General features: G+C 34.6%; 1 protein-coding gene across 2 annotated transcripts; it reads right to left on the bottom strand.

Moving 5' to 3' along the window:
- Positions 1 to 217: 217 nt before the first annotated feature.
- LOC101250989 (uncharacterized) lies at positions 218 to 14,714 on the bottom strand. Of its 2 annotated transcripts, none has more exons than XM_004239189.5 (14): positions 14,480 to 14,714; positions 13,605 to 13,678; positions 13,409 to 13,486; positions 8,982 to 9,057; positions 8,650 to 8,714; positions 6,077 to 6,178; positions 2,838 to 2,927; positions 2,680 to 2,754; positions 2,449 to 2,481; positions 2,275 to 2,355; positions 2,139 to 2,201; positions 1,459 to 1,527; positions 1,156 to 1,194; positions 218 to 1,069 (listed from the first exon to the last, which is right to left on the bottom strand). In XM_004239189.5, exons 1-14 carry the CDS (start codon positions 14,520 to 14,522, stop codon positions 878 to 880), a joined length of 1,080 nt encoding a protein of 359 aa, XP_004239237.1. In that variant the 5' UTR covers positions 14,523 to 14,714; the 3' UTR covers positions 218 to 877. The 2 variants fall into 2 exon arrangements, with proteins under 2 accessions (XP_004239237.1, XP_010321015.1); XM_010322713.4 differs by lacking the exon at positions 14,480 to 14,714 and adding an exon at positions 13,907 to 13,968.
- Between the last annotated feature and the right edge of the window lie 2,599 nt (positions 14,715 to 17,313).

Here is a 17,313-nt window from a genome sequence, read left to right as displayed (position 1 = left end):
GAGGCATTATGTGTGTGTTAACAGAAGATGCCTTAAAATTTTCTTCACTTCAGATGCCAGACATTGACAATACATGAATTAAGACTATCAAAATCAGTCCTACAACCCTAGAGTTGATTGATTTCAGCTCATATTCAACAAGACGACATGATGGCATTGTTGTTGCTTTTCCGTTTTCTACTTTCGTTGGTTTTATTGAATTGCTGTTAAACATATGTTTTAGTACGTATGCTATATATCTTACAGCAATTAGAAATGGAAATAAGTTTCTTACAGATTCAGAGCTACAGACTCATGCACAAATAGCAACTGATGTTAACAATTATACCAAATTATCAATCAACAAGGTTTCAACCTGCATGAGCGTTTGACACCATAGGATTTCAAAAACGCTCACCAATGGCGGATCCAGACCGTCATCTCCACTGCAGCATATTTGAGTATCATTCCTGGACTATGCATTCGATCATCATTGAAACAGAGAACTGCTCAAGGTCTAAGTACTACAGGGGCCCAGAAGCAACACATCAAACCCAACAGATACAAAGTAAAGACCTAGGTACGACCAGCTGCAGAAAATGAACATGCAGAAAACAGCAAATCATTTTTTTTCTATGGAGTCAAGGAGATAAATTGACATGAAGATCCCTTCATCCAATTTCCTGTTTTTCCTTTCTTCAGCTTATCTAAACAATTTCTAGCCTGAACTTACACATGTATCCTACTAAGTACCTCGGTAAATATTGGCTCTACAAAATTCAGCAGCCATCAAAAAATGGCAAAATACTCCCTGAGCAAAGATACATGCTCAGCAGCAACGCTACTTTTAATATGTACCATAGAGAAGTTCAATTATTATAATGATTGGTGAACCACCTCACTTAAAACTCTGCATAGCACTGCGGCTTCTTGTGAGAAAAGAAGCACCAACGCCTGCAAATTTACGCCCATACACGCTACCAAAACCAGAGTTCTCATTGCTCCTCTGTTCCGAGGTGAAAACAGCATTGGAAACCTGAGGACTGCTTTCATTTGACACTTCGACTACATCTGATATACCTCCAAGCTCCTAAAGAGACAAAAACAAAAGAGGAACTAATTTCAGAACTGCATAGCCATGGTTAAAAGTTTAGAACTTGAAAGAATTATTACTACCTTAAGGCCTGAGGCAGATACAGCACCATGCAAAGGACGCTGCAAAGAGTTTAAAGGAGGATTAGTTCTTCTAATTAGAAGTCGAAGATGATAAAGAGCTTTATCAGAAACACCTTCAACTAATATTTTCTGTTGAACACCAAAATTGGAAACTATAAGCTACTTACACTCTGGGAAGGCCCCAGTGTCATGGTGTATCCAGTCGAAGCTAAGTTAGAATTTTTCTAATAAAAACACTGCTTCTATAAAGCTAATAAACTCTTAAATGGGGCAGTAAATCACTGCCAAGACTAACCAACTAACCTTCGGAGATACACTAGAAGCAGATGGAGATGATGATTCGACTGATAAACTTGGAGGCAAAGACTCAGCCTGCAGAAGAAAATCAAGAAAGCAAAATGCAGGTTATTACTAGACGGTGCATAGTTATCACAAGATTGGCATGAAAAAGAACTGAAACCCCAATATAAAAAGCAAAGTAATCAATCTACAATGTAAAATTTGCCAGGTCTATGAATCTGTTTATACAAAGGCAGCATAGTCAGCCCATCCACATGACTGCAGATATGCTTTGAAAGTCATAATTAATGTGGTCTTGCAATATAAGTAGATCATTTAACTTTTTTACGACGGTGCATAGTTATCACAAGATTGGCATGAAAAAGAACTGAAAACCCAATATAAAAAGCAAAGTAATCAATCTACAATGTAAAATTTGCCATGTCTATGAATCTGTTTATACAAAGGCAGCATAGTCAGCCCATCCACATGACTGAAGATATACTTTGGAAGTCATAATTAATGTGGTCTTGCAATATAAGTAGATCATTTAACTTTTTTAACTCCCCAGGAGAGGAATACCATAAAAAGACAGACAAACAAGAGAAGGAAGAAGAACTAGGTCTGCGACACGATAAGCCCTTTAACTATAAATATAAACAAGAAACTATTGACCCAGCAACGTAAAAATAGTTTCAGTCTACCCGTGCTGAGGAAGCGACTGATGGTAATTCAAGAGCAGGTCTAGATGAGCTAGATGGAGGTGCCTACACATTGAAAACACAATAGTTAGAAGAAAACATAGGGAAAAATGATATCAAACATTAAGAGAAGTCATACCTCAATCTGCTCCTTGGGTCTCCTAGTTTCAATGCTCCTCACAAAAGAAAGCAACTTTCCCACACCATAGTTTGTTTCATTCTACACAACAGATCATAATACCACCATTACTATAACATGGACATAATTTAAGCTAAATCAAAATTATGAAAATAGCAAAGACAATTCAAGTACCTGTCTCCCTTCAATTCTACTAATTTTTGTCTCCTGTTCATATAAGAAAAGGCAGTTTTCAGTTCCACATGACAATCAAATTTTGCTAACGAAAGTAGAGCTGTAAAAACCCTAATGTAACCGAATGAAGTGGAAAACCCAATATGAAGCAAAAACCTACTGTGTAAGAAGAAAAGCTTAATTGGCACATAAAGTGAAAACAAAACGCTGATAGATAGAAGATCTTCTCACCAATGATTGGACAACAAGATGAACTGACTGGACATCCTCACCAAATGTTCTCACTTTTCCTCGAATTTCAGAAACCTATACATTTAATGATGCCGCATCAATTACAAGAATCTAAAAGCTTCAACCTAACTAAATGTACAAGCCATTATTGGTCTCACCTCGTCTCTCGTTGCAGCAGTATTATCCACACAATCATCAATTTTAGTATCCACGCGATCAATTCGTGAAGCTAAATGGCGCTTTGTGGCCTGGCAACATAAAGGAAAAAAATAAATTTTAAAGACACTAAAACATAGAAGAAAAGGTAATGTATCTAATGGAGAACATAAATATTACACCAGGCAAGCAAGCAATGGTCATAGTCTTAACAGACATCTCTCCAGTATGCTTAGCGGTCTTTTTGTACAGAGATTAATAACGCAAGGATTAGTAAAGCATGGACAGTAGTGCAAGGATTAGTAATGCAGGGTTTATTTTTTACCAAATGTTTGGTTCATTGTTTTCCACCACATCTTTGTGTTTTGAGTAAATTAGAAAGCTTATTTCCAATTATACCCTTGAATTATTATGGGATTTTCTATTACATATAATTGGGTCAAGGTAGATAATTGCTAGACAATATTATTTTTCTTATGGCCTTCTAACTAAAGAACAATTTTGTTCACATGTTTGCTATTTTCTCTCTTGAATGACTTAAGGGTATATAATTGTCATCTTAATAAATTGAACACGCACAAAACATCAACTTTCAATTTAAAAAGTACACCATCTACTAAATATTACCAAAAATAGTACTAAATAATGTCATACATAATATGGACTACTTCTCGTAATACTCCTTAACAAACGACCCCTTACTAACTACCCTCATCACCAGGGGATAGACAACACAAGTACATTGGACCGATTGCATAATTACGAAAGTGAGCAAACCTTGGGCATCTTTTATGTGATAGCCACATGCAGAATGACCTGAACCATGCAGTTCATTTTTCTTTCTTTATTCTTTTTTCTTTTTTTAAAGAGTCACGGTAGATAACTCTGGATCATGAGCCAGCTGCAGAAATTCTATAATGGTAGTGCCATATGTCAATGAGCACACATACACAATAGGTGTCTAAATATTAGAAGTAAAATCATGCCAATAATCACCAATTCGGGAGCACTACACCTTTTTATGAGAACCAACATAATAAGGAGTAATTGTAGGAATGCTACCCAAGGGTTTATCCTAGTGGTCAATGAATGGGTTTTGAACCATGAAGTTTGAAGTTCAAATCTCAGGTGACACAAAACACTATGTCTTCTTCCCATTTATCCAAAGCATTGATAAACAGAGTTATTGGCACATGTGCTGACGAGAGGCACAAGGTAACCCATGGAATTGGTTGAGGTGCACACTGAGTGCCACTAACTGGCCCGCACACCACAATTATCAAAAGAAAAAGAGTCTATAGTATGAATGTCAAATTCCTAGGCTGATGAGTATTCTGTTGTGAAAAGGCTGTTTCACAAGTGTCATTTTAGGGCCCGCAGTTGGGAGGTAACCATCCTAGCTTGATGACTATTTTCATCAACAAGAGATATGTAACACACAAACAGAGAAGTGCAACCTCAATTGTGAAGTTCGAGATGAGTGGACACAGAGCTGCAACAAGGAACGGTCTGAATTCACCACTGCCAATACAAACTAAGGTAATAACCCTTGGAAACTTTCCAATGGCATTAGACTTGCACCAAGCACACAATATCCACTTCACAACTATGGCACATGGCAATTACACGATGTAACTATTGTCCAACTCACTCTTGAGTTTCACATGTTTGAATATACTAGTTTCTGGGTACGCACTTTGCATGTGTCCTTCATATCAATGAAAACAACTTAAAAAATTACATAAATGTTATTAAATAATGTGTTTGAATGATAGAATACTAAAAAATGGGTAAATTCCCATAAAATGGTGAACATTGAACTCATCTAGCTAAGCTCAATAAGGAGAAATTCTACCTAACAGAAGTACATAGATGCCTTACTGTGATTTCTGAGGACTTCTATGGGATTATATTAAGAAAATTGTTGTTAATTTTTGTGACCTTACACTGAAAACAAAGTAATAACAATAATTCATCACGATTCTTCGAAAAATTGTCAAATAACACAATAAATTTTGAATCTTTAGGTCTATTAGAATAAGAAATGAATGAAGTTGGCTCTATAGCTCCTAAAAAATTGATAAGCGACAATGTGAAGTTAAAAATGACCAACCTGAAAACAAACAAGTAACATAGAAATACATTTTTCACGATTCTTCAAATATTTGTCAACTAACACAAAAGTACAAATAATAATATGAAAATAATTTTACTTCGCGATCTAAATATATTATAATCTAAGCATCGGGAACTATGAAGTATTATCACTGTAACCCTTATAATAGATCAAGTGGTTATGAGATTTTATTAGAAAGATTCTAACAACATAGTTTTCCTTTTTCATAATGAAAAGAAAAGGTTAAAAATTAGTACAGTATCATAATTAATTTGGAGTACACCTCTATTCAACCTTAGTAATTATATCTGGTCTTTTAAGCCCCCTGTATAAGCTTGTGTAGAAATTAATTTTACCATGTTACTTTCAGCTCCCAAGGTTTTAGCTACCCACATATTTCCTCTTCCCTCTTTGTCCGTGTATTCTCTAATGTTAAGAAGCTTACAAGTTACAACTCCCTTAACATAGCTACTTGAATTGAACTGGCATTATAGATGAATCCATTCAGATTAACTACAGGTAAATTCACTGTCATGTATTTACAACACCTAAAATGTAGAATAACATGCGCATTAAATGAAGTACTTTTGACCCCACCGAGCTAAATTTCGCTTCAAATAAATGTATATGATGATAAAAGAACGAACTTATAGTAATATTACATAGTTCAAGTAAGAAAATGGTTTGTGTAAAGTAAAATCTTAGTCGTTTTGAAAACCCTAAATACAGACATTCTACATACTATAAGGAAAGAATAAATAACCAAAATTTTACTCCTTCAACCTAAATGATGTGATACAATTTCATTTTTAGTTTGTCCCAAAAGAATGATATTTTTCAATATTTAGAAATAATTAACATTAAGCATTTTACTTTACCTTAATAGATGATTTTAAGTCACAAATATTCTTTCTTAAATTTTGTGTACAATCAAAGTGCAATCACAAAAAATGGGACAGAGGGAGCAGTTGATTTCAAAATCATAAATATTATAAAAACAATTAAATTACAAGTGTACAATGTGAAATCTACTTTTTATGAATAAAAAAGTCCAAAATTTTGTGTAGGGACTGTCCTTTTAGAATAGTATAGATAAAAACAGTAAATCAGGAAATAAGAACTTACAGAAATAGATGTGTATACACTCTCAAGCTGTTTGGACACACTACCACATGCATCAGATAAGCTCCGCCTGGTCGCAAACATAAATTCAGGAAGCTTCCAACCCTACAAGCATGCAAGTCAATTCTAAGGTGCAGTCATTGACAAAAAACTCATTTAGAAAACATCCAAGCCTGTGGCATCCGAACTAGCAGGCAAATAATCTTAACTATTAACCTCCACCTCGTTTACCAATATAAATGTAAATAGATTGCAACGAAGGATGTGGCATAGTGGTCATGAAGTGGGTTGAGGACTGTGAGGTCTCAAGTTCAAATCCCAATAGAGACAAACCACTAGGTGATTTCTTCTCATCAATTCTAGCCTTGGTGGACAAGGGTTACTTAGTACCTATTGCTGGTGGGAAATGGCAGGTCTCGTGGAATTAATTGAGGTACGTGAAAGCTGGCTCGGACACCATGATTATAAAAACAATTTTTTTTGCAACTGGTAACATTGTATTCCTCAGCATCAAGGGCTATGCTGGCCACCTCCAAAAGTGTTAGTTACATAGAAAAACCAACAAAAAAACAGGACCACTTACAAAGCTCCTATGAAATCCGCTAGTTGAATTTCTTCTTCTATGTTCATTTCTTTACACCAAAAACCTGAAGTGGTAATTACTTTCCACTTAATCTTCTCTATAGTGCATTCTTTCCCTACAAAAATTCTCGGATTTCTCTCCTTCCAAATGCTCCACCAGATACAAGCAGGTACGGTTCTCCACCACCTCCTCTGACTTTTACTACCTCTCCTTCAGACCCAGCAACTTAGTAGGTCTGCTGTATGTTCTGGCATAATCCAATTTAGACTCATTATATTGGTAAATAGAGCCAATACTTGTGTTGTTACTTTGCAGTGGAGAAACAGATGATTGTTGGTTTCTAGGGCCTCTTTACGAAGATAACATCTTGAGGCAATAATTTTTCCCCTCTTTTGAAGTTTATCATGTGTCAGGCAAGCTCTCCTAGTTACCAACCACGTGAAACATGTCACCTTAGTAGGGGCTACACTCTTCCATATAGCACTCCATGGCCCTGATTTCTTCCCCGCAATTGTGGCTAGATCCCTTTTATACATTCTGTTCACAAAGAATTGACCATTAGTATGATGCCTCCATAACAATTGATCTGTTACTAGATTTGTGCTAGGAATATCTCCAATCAAAGCTAGCATATCCGTTACCCACTCTATTTCCCAAACATTAAGAAATCTCCTAAAGAGCGAATTCCATCCTTGTGGGGACCAAACCTCTTGTATTTTGCAGTCAGGATTCAGGCAAATGGAAAACAACCCAGGGAATAAATTTTCCAAGGACCCTTGACCAGTCCAGTCTTCCTTCCAGAACAGAGCCTTATTTCCTCGACCAACCTTTATCCTTACATTGTCTCGGAAAGTCAGGCATAGGTTTCTTATAGTCCTCCATACTCCCACACCATATGTTTCTGTCACTTCCTCTGAACACCATTGATCTTCCTGACCATACTTGTGTTGAATGAGTTCCTTCCATAGAGCTCGATCTTCCAAATTGTATCTCCACAACATTTGGTGAGTAAGCTGTTGTTATGTACCTTTACGTTTCTTACTCCCAAACCCCCATATCTTTTGCACTGTTGAATCGCCATCCATTTAACTAAGTTCTAGCTCTTTTCAATCTTGTTACCTTGCCAAAGCAAGTTTCTCAATGAGTCTATAGCTTAGCTTTTACTACCTTGCCAAGAATTGAAAAAAGTGACATCACATATGTTAGCAAAGAGTCTAAAACACAATTAATCAAAGTGACTCTTCCCCCCAAGGATAGATATTGAGATTTCCAAAGTGCCAGTCTCCTCTCTAATTTTTCTAGTACATCATTCCAGATGCTAACTGCTTTATGCTTAGCACCCAATGGCATACCTAGATAAACGGTAGGCAACCTCTCTATCTTGCACTTCAATATATTAGCCAAAGCTTGAATCTGTTGGACCTCTTTAATAGGAAAAATGCTACTTTTCCTCCAATTCACCTTAAGTCCAGATGCCTCAAAAATTACCAGAATAATTCTGATGTGACAGAGTTGTTCCTGCTCTGCTTCACAAAAAATTATTGTGCCATCCGCATATGGTAAATGAGTCAATATCCATCACCTCATTAATTTTGTTTTTGATTCTGAAACCCCTAATTCAGTTGTTTAGAGAAGCTCTCCTCATCAAACTGTCCAACCCTTCCATGGCAATGATAAACAGGAAAGGGGAAAAAAAATATATGTATATGTGTATATATATATATATATGGGGCTGCACATTTGACTAAAATTATATATCTAACACGGGCTGTAGCAGTTGCCTTTTGATTTAACAGTTTGTTTGAAGGGCATAGTTAAGGAACAATAAACTCTTAGGAGCAAGGAAACAATTTGTACTCAATTCCTTAAGATAAGGACGGTATGGTCGACCGTCAAATGGAGGGTAGTTACATGAATTAGAAGACATAATTTGTGCATCCAACATTATCATGACATACAGTTCCATCTAGCAGAGAGAAATAAAAGGTGTTACCTTCCACCAAATATAGCCATACCCCATCACCACAACAACAATGATTATAGTATATCTGCTAGAACCTGAATACAATTTTAAAAAAACAAGTTAACTGAAAAAAGTAATGCTATAAATGAAGCAGAATAGAAGAGTATTACAGGTAAGGAGATTTTAATTTGCAAGGCACGTGGTACACTGACAATGAGACCACGATTTGTCTTGGCAAATTAAGAAAATGACAATAGATATCCTAAGACACTACTGTCATAAAGATCCTGTTGTTTCCATCAGAAGACAGAAGAACCTTTAATTGCTTCCATATACAACTAACGATATGTAGTAACAAAAACCTGATCCACTTGATGTCACAATTGTAACAGATCTATTTGAAGCCAAGAGTTGCAGTTCCTGCCGTAAGCTATTAACCTGTAAAGAAAATCACTCTTTAAAAAAAAGTTTTTGTTTCCAGAGCAGCAGGTATGCTGATATTTGAAATCAATTACACCATTCATTTGTTGTTAAGGAACAAGCATCGACACTTGCAGAAAAGGAGTGATAATGTAAAGCAACTATGCAAAGCACAAATAATTATTTGTAACACTCATCGGTGTACTTCTTCTTTTGAGGTGCACAAGCATTATATTTAGAGAAGGGAATCAACAAAAAATTGTTTTAGTGAATGTAAGGTATGTGATCTCCAACACCCAATAATGTTAAATTCTATAAACTGCCAACCCCAAAGTCCCAAACCCCCAAGACCTGCATATTCAAGCTTGACTTCGAGTAGCATATAAAGTCAAGCTCCAAGGACAATCAAGCTCACATCGATCTTGTGAGTTGAGCATGACTCGTGTCAATAAACTGAACGAGCTTAAAAATGAGTTCAAACTTGAAAATCAATCCATGGGGGGCATATTTTCAGGTCTACTGGGATATTCTAAGACTTTATAGCTTAAGCAAATTTTAGACTGAATACAGTACAACAAAATGTTTTCCATGTGTTGCAGAAAATTATATAATGACCCTCAAATATATCATTTTTTATTAAGGTAAACTTTCAATACATGACGGTCAAAAACATGCCCGTATACAAGGAGAATACCAAAAATTAGAAAACCTAATGGAAGTATTTTATTTTTTTAGGAATGACACAATGTTCTTTACAAACAAGGATCTCACAGATGCACCAAAAGGAAACAATAGATAAGAGGTTATTCCTCAAGTGTACAAAATCCCTCTCTACTCTATTAGAAGCTCTATTATTCGCCTCTTTGTAAGGTCCACATGACTACGTCTTCATCGAGGTGACTCGGTCATCTAAAAGTTCAGCTAAACAATGTTTATTTCACAGTGGTGGGCATCAACTACTCAATTCCAAACCATAAACAAGGTGCTATCCGACAATGCAAAAGGAGGTGATTTACGTCGTCCCCTGATTCTTTACACATGACGCACCAATTGACACAAGTAATCTTTCTTTTCCTCAAGTTTTTCACCATCGAAATTACCCCTCTTGTGGTTAGCCAAGTGAAAGAAATGTTTCTCAATACCCTAGGGATCCACACTGTGATGTGTGGAAAAAAATGACTCTTCCCTAATCAGAAAATTCACATAGCAGGACTTAACTGAAAAACTAAGTTATGTGGACTCTTCACTTTCAATGTCACACCCATGTCGGATTCTCCAAAAAATACAGTACTTTTGGAGAATCTGACACACACCAACTACTGACAATTTTCAAAGAATCCGAGCAACATAACCGAAATGATGTTGTTTTCCCATAGGCCCCATCTCCATACATCTTGCCTATCCTGTCAAGTTGTTTGTTTGTGGAGCAACTTGACCAAATACCCTCAACCTCTCAAATTTGGAAGTTATTCCTATAACCTGAAAAACAATGCACCCCCCCCCCAGCCCCCCACCCCCGCATACTCCTTAGCTGTTGGAGTAGCATCTCCTTTTGACAACAAATTTTGTCCATGTTCGGAAAGGTTAATCTCAAGATTTATGTCCCTGAAAACTCACTCTAATTCCCAACACCAAATCACATCAATTATACAGCCTAAAAGAACTTATTTAATAGCATATATGTATATTTTCATACTTCAATTAAAAAAAGGTAAGATGAGGGTGGCCATGGAAGTTGATATGGAAAACTAAAATCTCCTACAAGGTGTCTTGTTTTACTTGGCTACTTGCTTAACAGGCAGTTTTGACCCAGGGAAATCTCATGAAAAAAAATATTCAATTGAGTCCTAGGTGCCTTCTATGTGGTGAAGAAGAAGTAGAGATTGTCAACCATCTCTTCCTTTACTGTAAAATAACCAACATTTTGTGGAATGTCTTTATCAATCAGAAGGACATGAAATGGGTTATGCCTAGGAAAATTATGCAAACCCTGAAGATATGGAGCAGTTATACAAGCATTTCCGCACATAAAGAAAGATGGAAAATCATTCCGGCTTGCAACTGGTGGTCCGTGTGGAAAGAAAGAAATCTCATATGCTTCCAGAACAAGAGATATTTCATCCAGAAGATTAAGATGAACTGCTTAGTTTTGTTCCTTTTTTGGTGTAAACAGGAGTACATAGTAGATCTAGAATCAATCAAAGATGTTTTAGGTTCCTTTTAAATTTTGCTATAGGATTAAAGATCTTCCTGGTGCTCTCAAGAACTGTAATTAGGAATCTGTAACTTATTGTGGCAGGTTCTGGTTTTTGTTTTGGAATAGAATACAAGTTGTTACTGTCTCAAAAAAAAAGGTAAGATGAATAATTCATGAACATAAACGTGTCTTACGCAAGCTCAATTTCTGAATGTGGGATCAAACATGATCTTAAGTTCATGTGATGCAAGTAAATGTCTAGGCCAACGTCAAGCTTACTGAGCCTAGAGATCCTTATTCACAAAACAGCTCAAGTTAGCCAAACTCCTCTTTAGTAAAATACTCCTTCAGGTTATCAGCCCACATAGGTGATGGATCGAGAGAAAGATGATGTATGTATGTAAGCATTCAAAATATATATAAAATAAAAATGAGCCAAGAAAATAAATTTTAAGAGCAATTTTGAAGTAAAGAATTTTTTCATCAACTTCCTTCACAACATGATAGCCCTAAAGATGAAAAGATTTCAAAATCTCATAATATATAATCAATTCATTCAACATGTTGTTTTGCATAGGACAATTCTTTACGTCGAAATCAAGTATTACATCTTAACCTAGTTCATCCTGAAATCTTGGTTCAACTCTTCGCTATGGGGTAAAAGATGCCTCCGATTAGCTCAATTAATTATCCACCACCCCATTTCTCCTTAATCCCTACAGTCTTGTCCAGGAGAAAAGCAAAACTAGAACGGGGGCATTGACCAAGTAAGCCATATGCCTCAATAAATGAGGCATGGACCTTATTAACTTTGAAAACTGAAAACCATCTAGTAGAAAATCCCTGCAAAGAAACTACTATTGCTGACAGATATAAGTTAACAATTTAATCAAATAACTGCATTAGGAGAAGGCATGAAGTGGTATTTTTGTCATAAGAGAGTTGTTATAAGAGACATCGGAATTGACAAAATTTTAGCTCAAAATACTAAATAAAATAGCTCTTGGTTCAAAATAATAGTTTCCACAATAATTATCATTATCTTCAATAACCATAATACCCTAGGAAAACAACAATAACAACATCATTCTCAGTGAAATCCCACAAGTGGGGTCTGGGGAAGGCAGAATGTATGCAGACCTAACCACTACCTCATGGAGGTAGAAAGGCTGTTTTTGAAAGACCCTTGGCTCAGATGTAGCAATTCCAAATATAAAGAAGAAAATATAGTGAGACACAAGGCAACAGTGCAAAGTCTACAAGAAGGAAGCAACAACTACAACAAAATAGTGCAATAATTGAAACACAATACACAAAATACTAGAATAAAGTCTTGAAAACAATAATGAATAATTATGGATATCAACCACCCTAAGCAAAACAACACTACGCTACCTACTAAGCTACTACACAAATACGTGTCCTCCAAACCTTCCAATCTAAGGTCATGTCATTGGTAAGGAAAAAAATCAAGAAAAAGATGGCCCAAGACTTGGACATATCATGTCTTCTCATCCGGAAAGCAATGATAAAAATATCTTGGTTAAGATTAAATTGGGAAGACAACTTCTTTCCTCGTAGCCTACATCTGTATTGACAAAATAACCTCCACAATCACCTAGCTAGATTGTAGGCTTCTATTGTCAAAGGTTACTTGCCTCATTTTGTTTGGCAGTTTAACGAGATACTCCACATGGTGATTCATTCCTTTCTCATTACACCATTCATTGGGTCTTTCCCAATGAGTACAACCTGCTTTCCATCCTTCAGTTAGTTATCAAAATTTACTCCCAGATCTCATCCAAAGTTTAGTTCCACATAATAACCAGCAAAAGAAAATGCTAAAGTTTTCTATGCTGATCAAAGACGTCCTATTCTCCTCTCTTAAACTCTCATATGTGTCATACACCTATTGACAAAATAGTGTATGGCACACCACAGATACGAAAATCAATCTTCTACAATCCATGCCTTCTTCCTAATCCATCAAGAAACTTCACTACTGAATTTCCAATTGTCAGAGATGACATGTAAACTTTAAGCTTTACAAGAAACTTTAATCTTCTAACTACAGCATAATCATAAAATGATCAAACTAAGAATAAATACAAATTCCAAAGATGAGTAAAACCATATGCACCAAACATGAACAAGCAAGAGAAATTGCAAAACCTGCTGCAGCAATGAATCATTGCGTGGCTTTGGAGTTGAACTGGTTGATTTATCTTGTCGAATTTGCCTCAAGGCAATCTACAGTCAGAAGACACAATGTATTAGATTTAGCTCATTTTGAATTGACATGGTAGAGAAACTAAAAGGCAACACAACCAAAACTCTCAAAACACTAAACTGTGAATGACAACCAGACCTTAAATGCGCCGGAGAAAAAATCGGAGACATCTGGCAATCGTCCTTCCTTAGCAAGTACTGACCCAACAATGCCTGCACAAATTATGAGATCCGTTATTCAACACAACCAATACCGTTGTTATTACTTTATTTCATAAGTGTCAATTTTAGTTCCTAAAATGAATATTATGCAGAACAAAATAAAGTTGCAACTCTTAAAATTCCTTCAGTAGTTCTTTCTCTCACTGTGAACTTCAAAAGTTGTATAAAATCACTATCATCTCCTCCAGCTATTCTCCTTGTCTTATTTTCACATCATACCTTGTTTTCCAAAACCTTCTACTCTTCTTCTTTGCTTAGGCATGAAAGACACAGAAAAAGTAATAAAGGGTTATTGCTCCCTGGCTAGGAAAAGGCTATATATATTATGACGTATTTGTTGTATTCACATCTCAAATACGACAAAGCAACTCTACTTTTGCATCAAAAAAGGCTGTAGATGTTCAATTAAAAGCTGAGATTCCTGGGTCACAAACTTTTCGAAAAATTGATGAACTTCTGTTTGCAAATAGGTATTCACGTTTGGTAGTTGGTAAAAGCTATGGTATTAGTAATACAGGATTAGTTATGAGGAAACTATGTACATTATTTTAAGTCGGAACATGTATTAGTTATTCATCAATAACACATTTATTAGTTATGCGAGTTTCTAAATTACAAAACAAACAATGTATTAGATTAACAAAAGAACATACTTATCCAGAGGATCCTAATGATCGACCCCTTAGGATTTTGTAAAGCAGTAAACTGAAGTTGTGATATCAAGATAATACATGTTATTCAGCAGCAAGAGTGTAAAGTATCAACTAAACAGGAGAAAGAGAGAGTACGAACCAGCACCAACGAGGATAGTGAGCTTGCCGAGAGGTAGAGCCATGGAATTTCTCAGAAACGATCATGAACCATTGATTTCTATATTACAATTGACAACTTGTAGAACAAGGCAGAGTCCTTGATCGAGAGATCAACCCTACTTTTGTGAAGCTTAATTTTAGGGGAAAAATATTGTCCAACTTAATTTACTTCATAAATATGAAGAGATTTTTGGATTTACGAAAAGGGCCTGGGTGTTGGTTTTGGTACCAGTTGTTATGCTATGAAGGGGCTCATCAGTCTACAAAATTTTGGGCCTGGCATCGGGCCGGTCACGGCACGCACAAATATCCACTTTTATAGTTATAGTTGGGCCGCTATTGTGGAAAAATTATTAGAATATTACTTTTACATAATATAAATCTATTTTTTTTATTTTAATGTTAATTACAAATGTGACGCTGTGTCTACCTATCTTTGAATTTTTTGTCACTCATTAAAAGAATTTGCCTTACAGAAAATAGTTTTTTAATCGTGTTCCTAGAAAATAATTGTAATTTTAAGTATTTTTCTATTATTTAATATTATGACTATCAAATCTTTATTTATTTGAAATAGGTAAGAACTCCTAATAGTCTTGATTTATATAAGAACGCTATGTAAATTTTTAAGATATATTTGTAAGTGGTAAGAATTCCTGATATTTAGTACTTTAAAATTGACTAGAATTTTATTTTATTTTATTTTATTTGAACCGAGTCAAAAGTTGATATTTATGATTTTAGATTCAATTACAATCGGTGATAGAAATATTTTATCCTAAGAAGATTTTATTTTTGTAAATACATTAACGTGTTATTAATTATGGGAGACTGGTGATGAACTTTGTTGTTTGTTCAAACGAGGAATGTATTAAGTTTGTAAATTTTTACTTGATTTTATTCTTAAATACATATTTTCTCTGTTTTTAATTATTTGTTTACTTTTTAATTGGCACATTTAATAAAAAAATAATTATTACTAAAGTGAATTTATCATTTTACCCCTATTAATTATGAAGTTGATGGATTAAAATTTAAGATTTTAAATAAGTTCTATCTTTTTCAAAATAAATAATTTAGGATATAGTAATAAATAAAAAATTGTTATTTCTTGATTTGTCAAAATGGACAAATATTAGAATTGAAGAACTATATATTTTTAAAAAGAATTATAATTTTAAATATCATAGCCTCCTAGGAGAGTGTCGCATACTGTCATCAGACTTTTAAAAAAAGGTGACAGTTAGGTTTCAAAATAAATGGGCGATGACATAAGTCTTAAGTATTGGGTCTATGTAACAATTATGTGATTAATGATTAAGGATTCTAGAGTTGCAATCAAGTTTATAAGATGATAGTTGAACCATTGAATTAAATGAAGGGTAAAAAGGTAAATTGACAAAAATAATTTAACCAATTTTGGTAGGAATTAAAATTGGGGGGAAGCCACCAGCAAGCTGTACCAAAAGGGAAAATAAAATATTTTTCACCCACCTCTCATCGTATTCTTCTACTTCCTCTTCTTCTTCTCCTTCTTCTTCGTTCTTGCTTACTTGCTTGTCTCTCTTCTCATTCTTTTTTTTCTCTTCTTTTCGTACATTATTGGTCTTGGCTGCTAGTTTTTCAGCTTTCTTCTTTTCTTTTTCTTAATCAGATTTAACTAATTTAATCAGTGGACCAGATTTCATTTTGTATCAATTGAAATTACTTCATAAATGATTAGGGTCACGCACCATTGTTTTGATATGTAAAATTAATAGTTCTTTGAAATCATTCATCACCATCTGGGTACCTGCAATTTTTTTAATATTTTGCATTCGCGTTTTCAATAGATTGCTATATGTTGCAACAATTGGCTATTGAAAAAAATTATAGACATACGTAGCATCAGAAAGGTTATTTCAATAGCAACAGAATAGACATATGTTGCAACATATAACTTATACAAGCTGCAACATATAAGCTAGACATGTAGCAATATGTGACTTACATGTCACAACTGATATGATAGTTATATAACACCCTTGTAAATTATTGTTTCAAGTGTTATAGCATATTTTTATTGTTTAATTATGGTTCAAAGTACTAAAATTTTGTCCAACTTGACATTTTTTTCATTCCTAAATTGCTCAATTTATCAATTAAGTCATTCTTGAAGTGACATATCTGGCAACATATGCACGTTCTGTTGGAAAAATTGCAACAGAAATGTCATTTGTGGCAACATATGGATATCATAAAATGTTCTTTTGGGGATTAATTCAGTTAAATTGTCACCTAATTCAACATGTAACACTAATATATAGTCCTACAACATGTCTAAGTACAAAATTATGGTGTAATACAACAACCTTCATCAATTCTATCAATTATTTTTATAAAGACTATCATACCACTAGTTCATCATACAATGACCAAGTAACTACATATGATAGTTATATAACACCCTTGTAAATTGTTATTTCAATTGTTATAATATATTTTTATTGCATAATTATGGTCCAAAGTACTAAAATTTGGTCCAAATCGACATTTTTCCATTCAAAATTTCTCAATTTATCGATTAAGTTATCATTGAAATGACATATGTAACAACATTATGCACGTTCTGTTGGAAAAATTGCAACAGAAATGTCATATGTGGCAACATATGTATATCATAAAATAATCTTTTAGGGGTTAACCCAATTAAATTGTTACCTAATTCAACATGTAACACTAATATATAGTCCTACAACATGTCTAAGTACAAAATTATAGTCTAATATAACAACCTTCTTCAATTCTATCAATTATTTTTACAAAAATTATCAC

The sequence above is a fragment of the Solanum lycopersicum genome, chromosome 5 (assembly GCF_036512215.1).
Source record: "Solanum lycopersicum chromosome 5, SLM_r2.1".
Classification (NCBI taxonomy): Eukaryota; Viridiplantae; Streptophyta; class Magnoliopsida; order Solanales; family Solanaceae; genus Solanum; species Solanum lycopersicum.
The sequence above is the reverse complement of the archived record's forward strand: the minus strand, read 5'-3'. Positions and strand labels throughout refer to the sequence as shown.

Coding starts and splice junctions, on each gene's coding strand:
- LOC101250989 (XM_004239189.5), bottom strand. CDS start 14,522: ATGGCTCTACCTCTCGGCAAGCTCACTATCCTCGTTGGTGCTG. Junction 8,715..8,981: donor TGTGACATCAAGTGGATCAG/GTTTTTGTTACT, acceptor AATTGTATTCAG/GTTCTAGCAGATATACTATA. Junction 1,195..1,458: donor CTTCTAGTGTATCTCCGAAG/GTTAGTTGGTTA, acceptor AACTCTTTGCAG/CGTCCTTTGCATGGTGCTGT.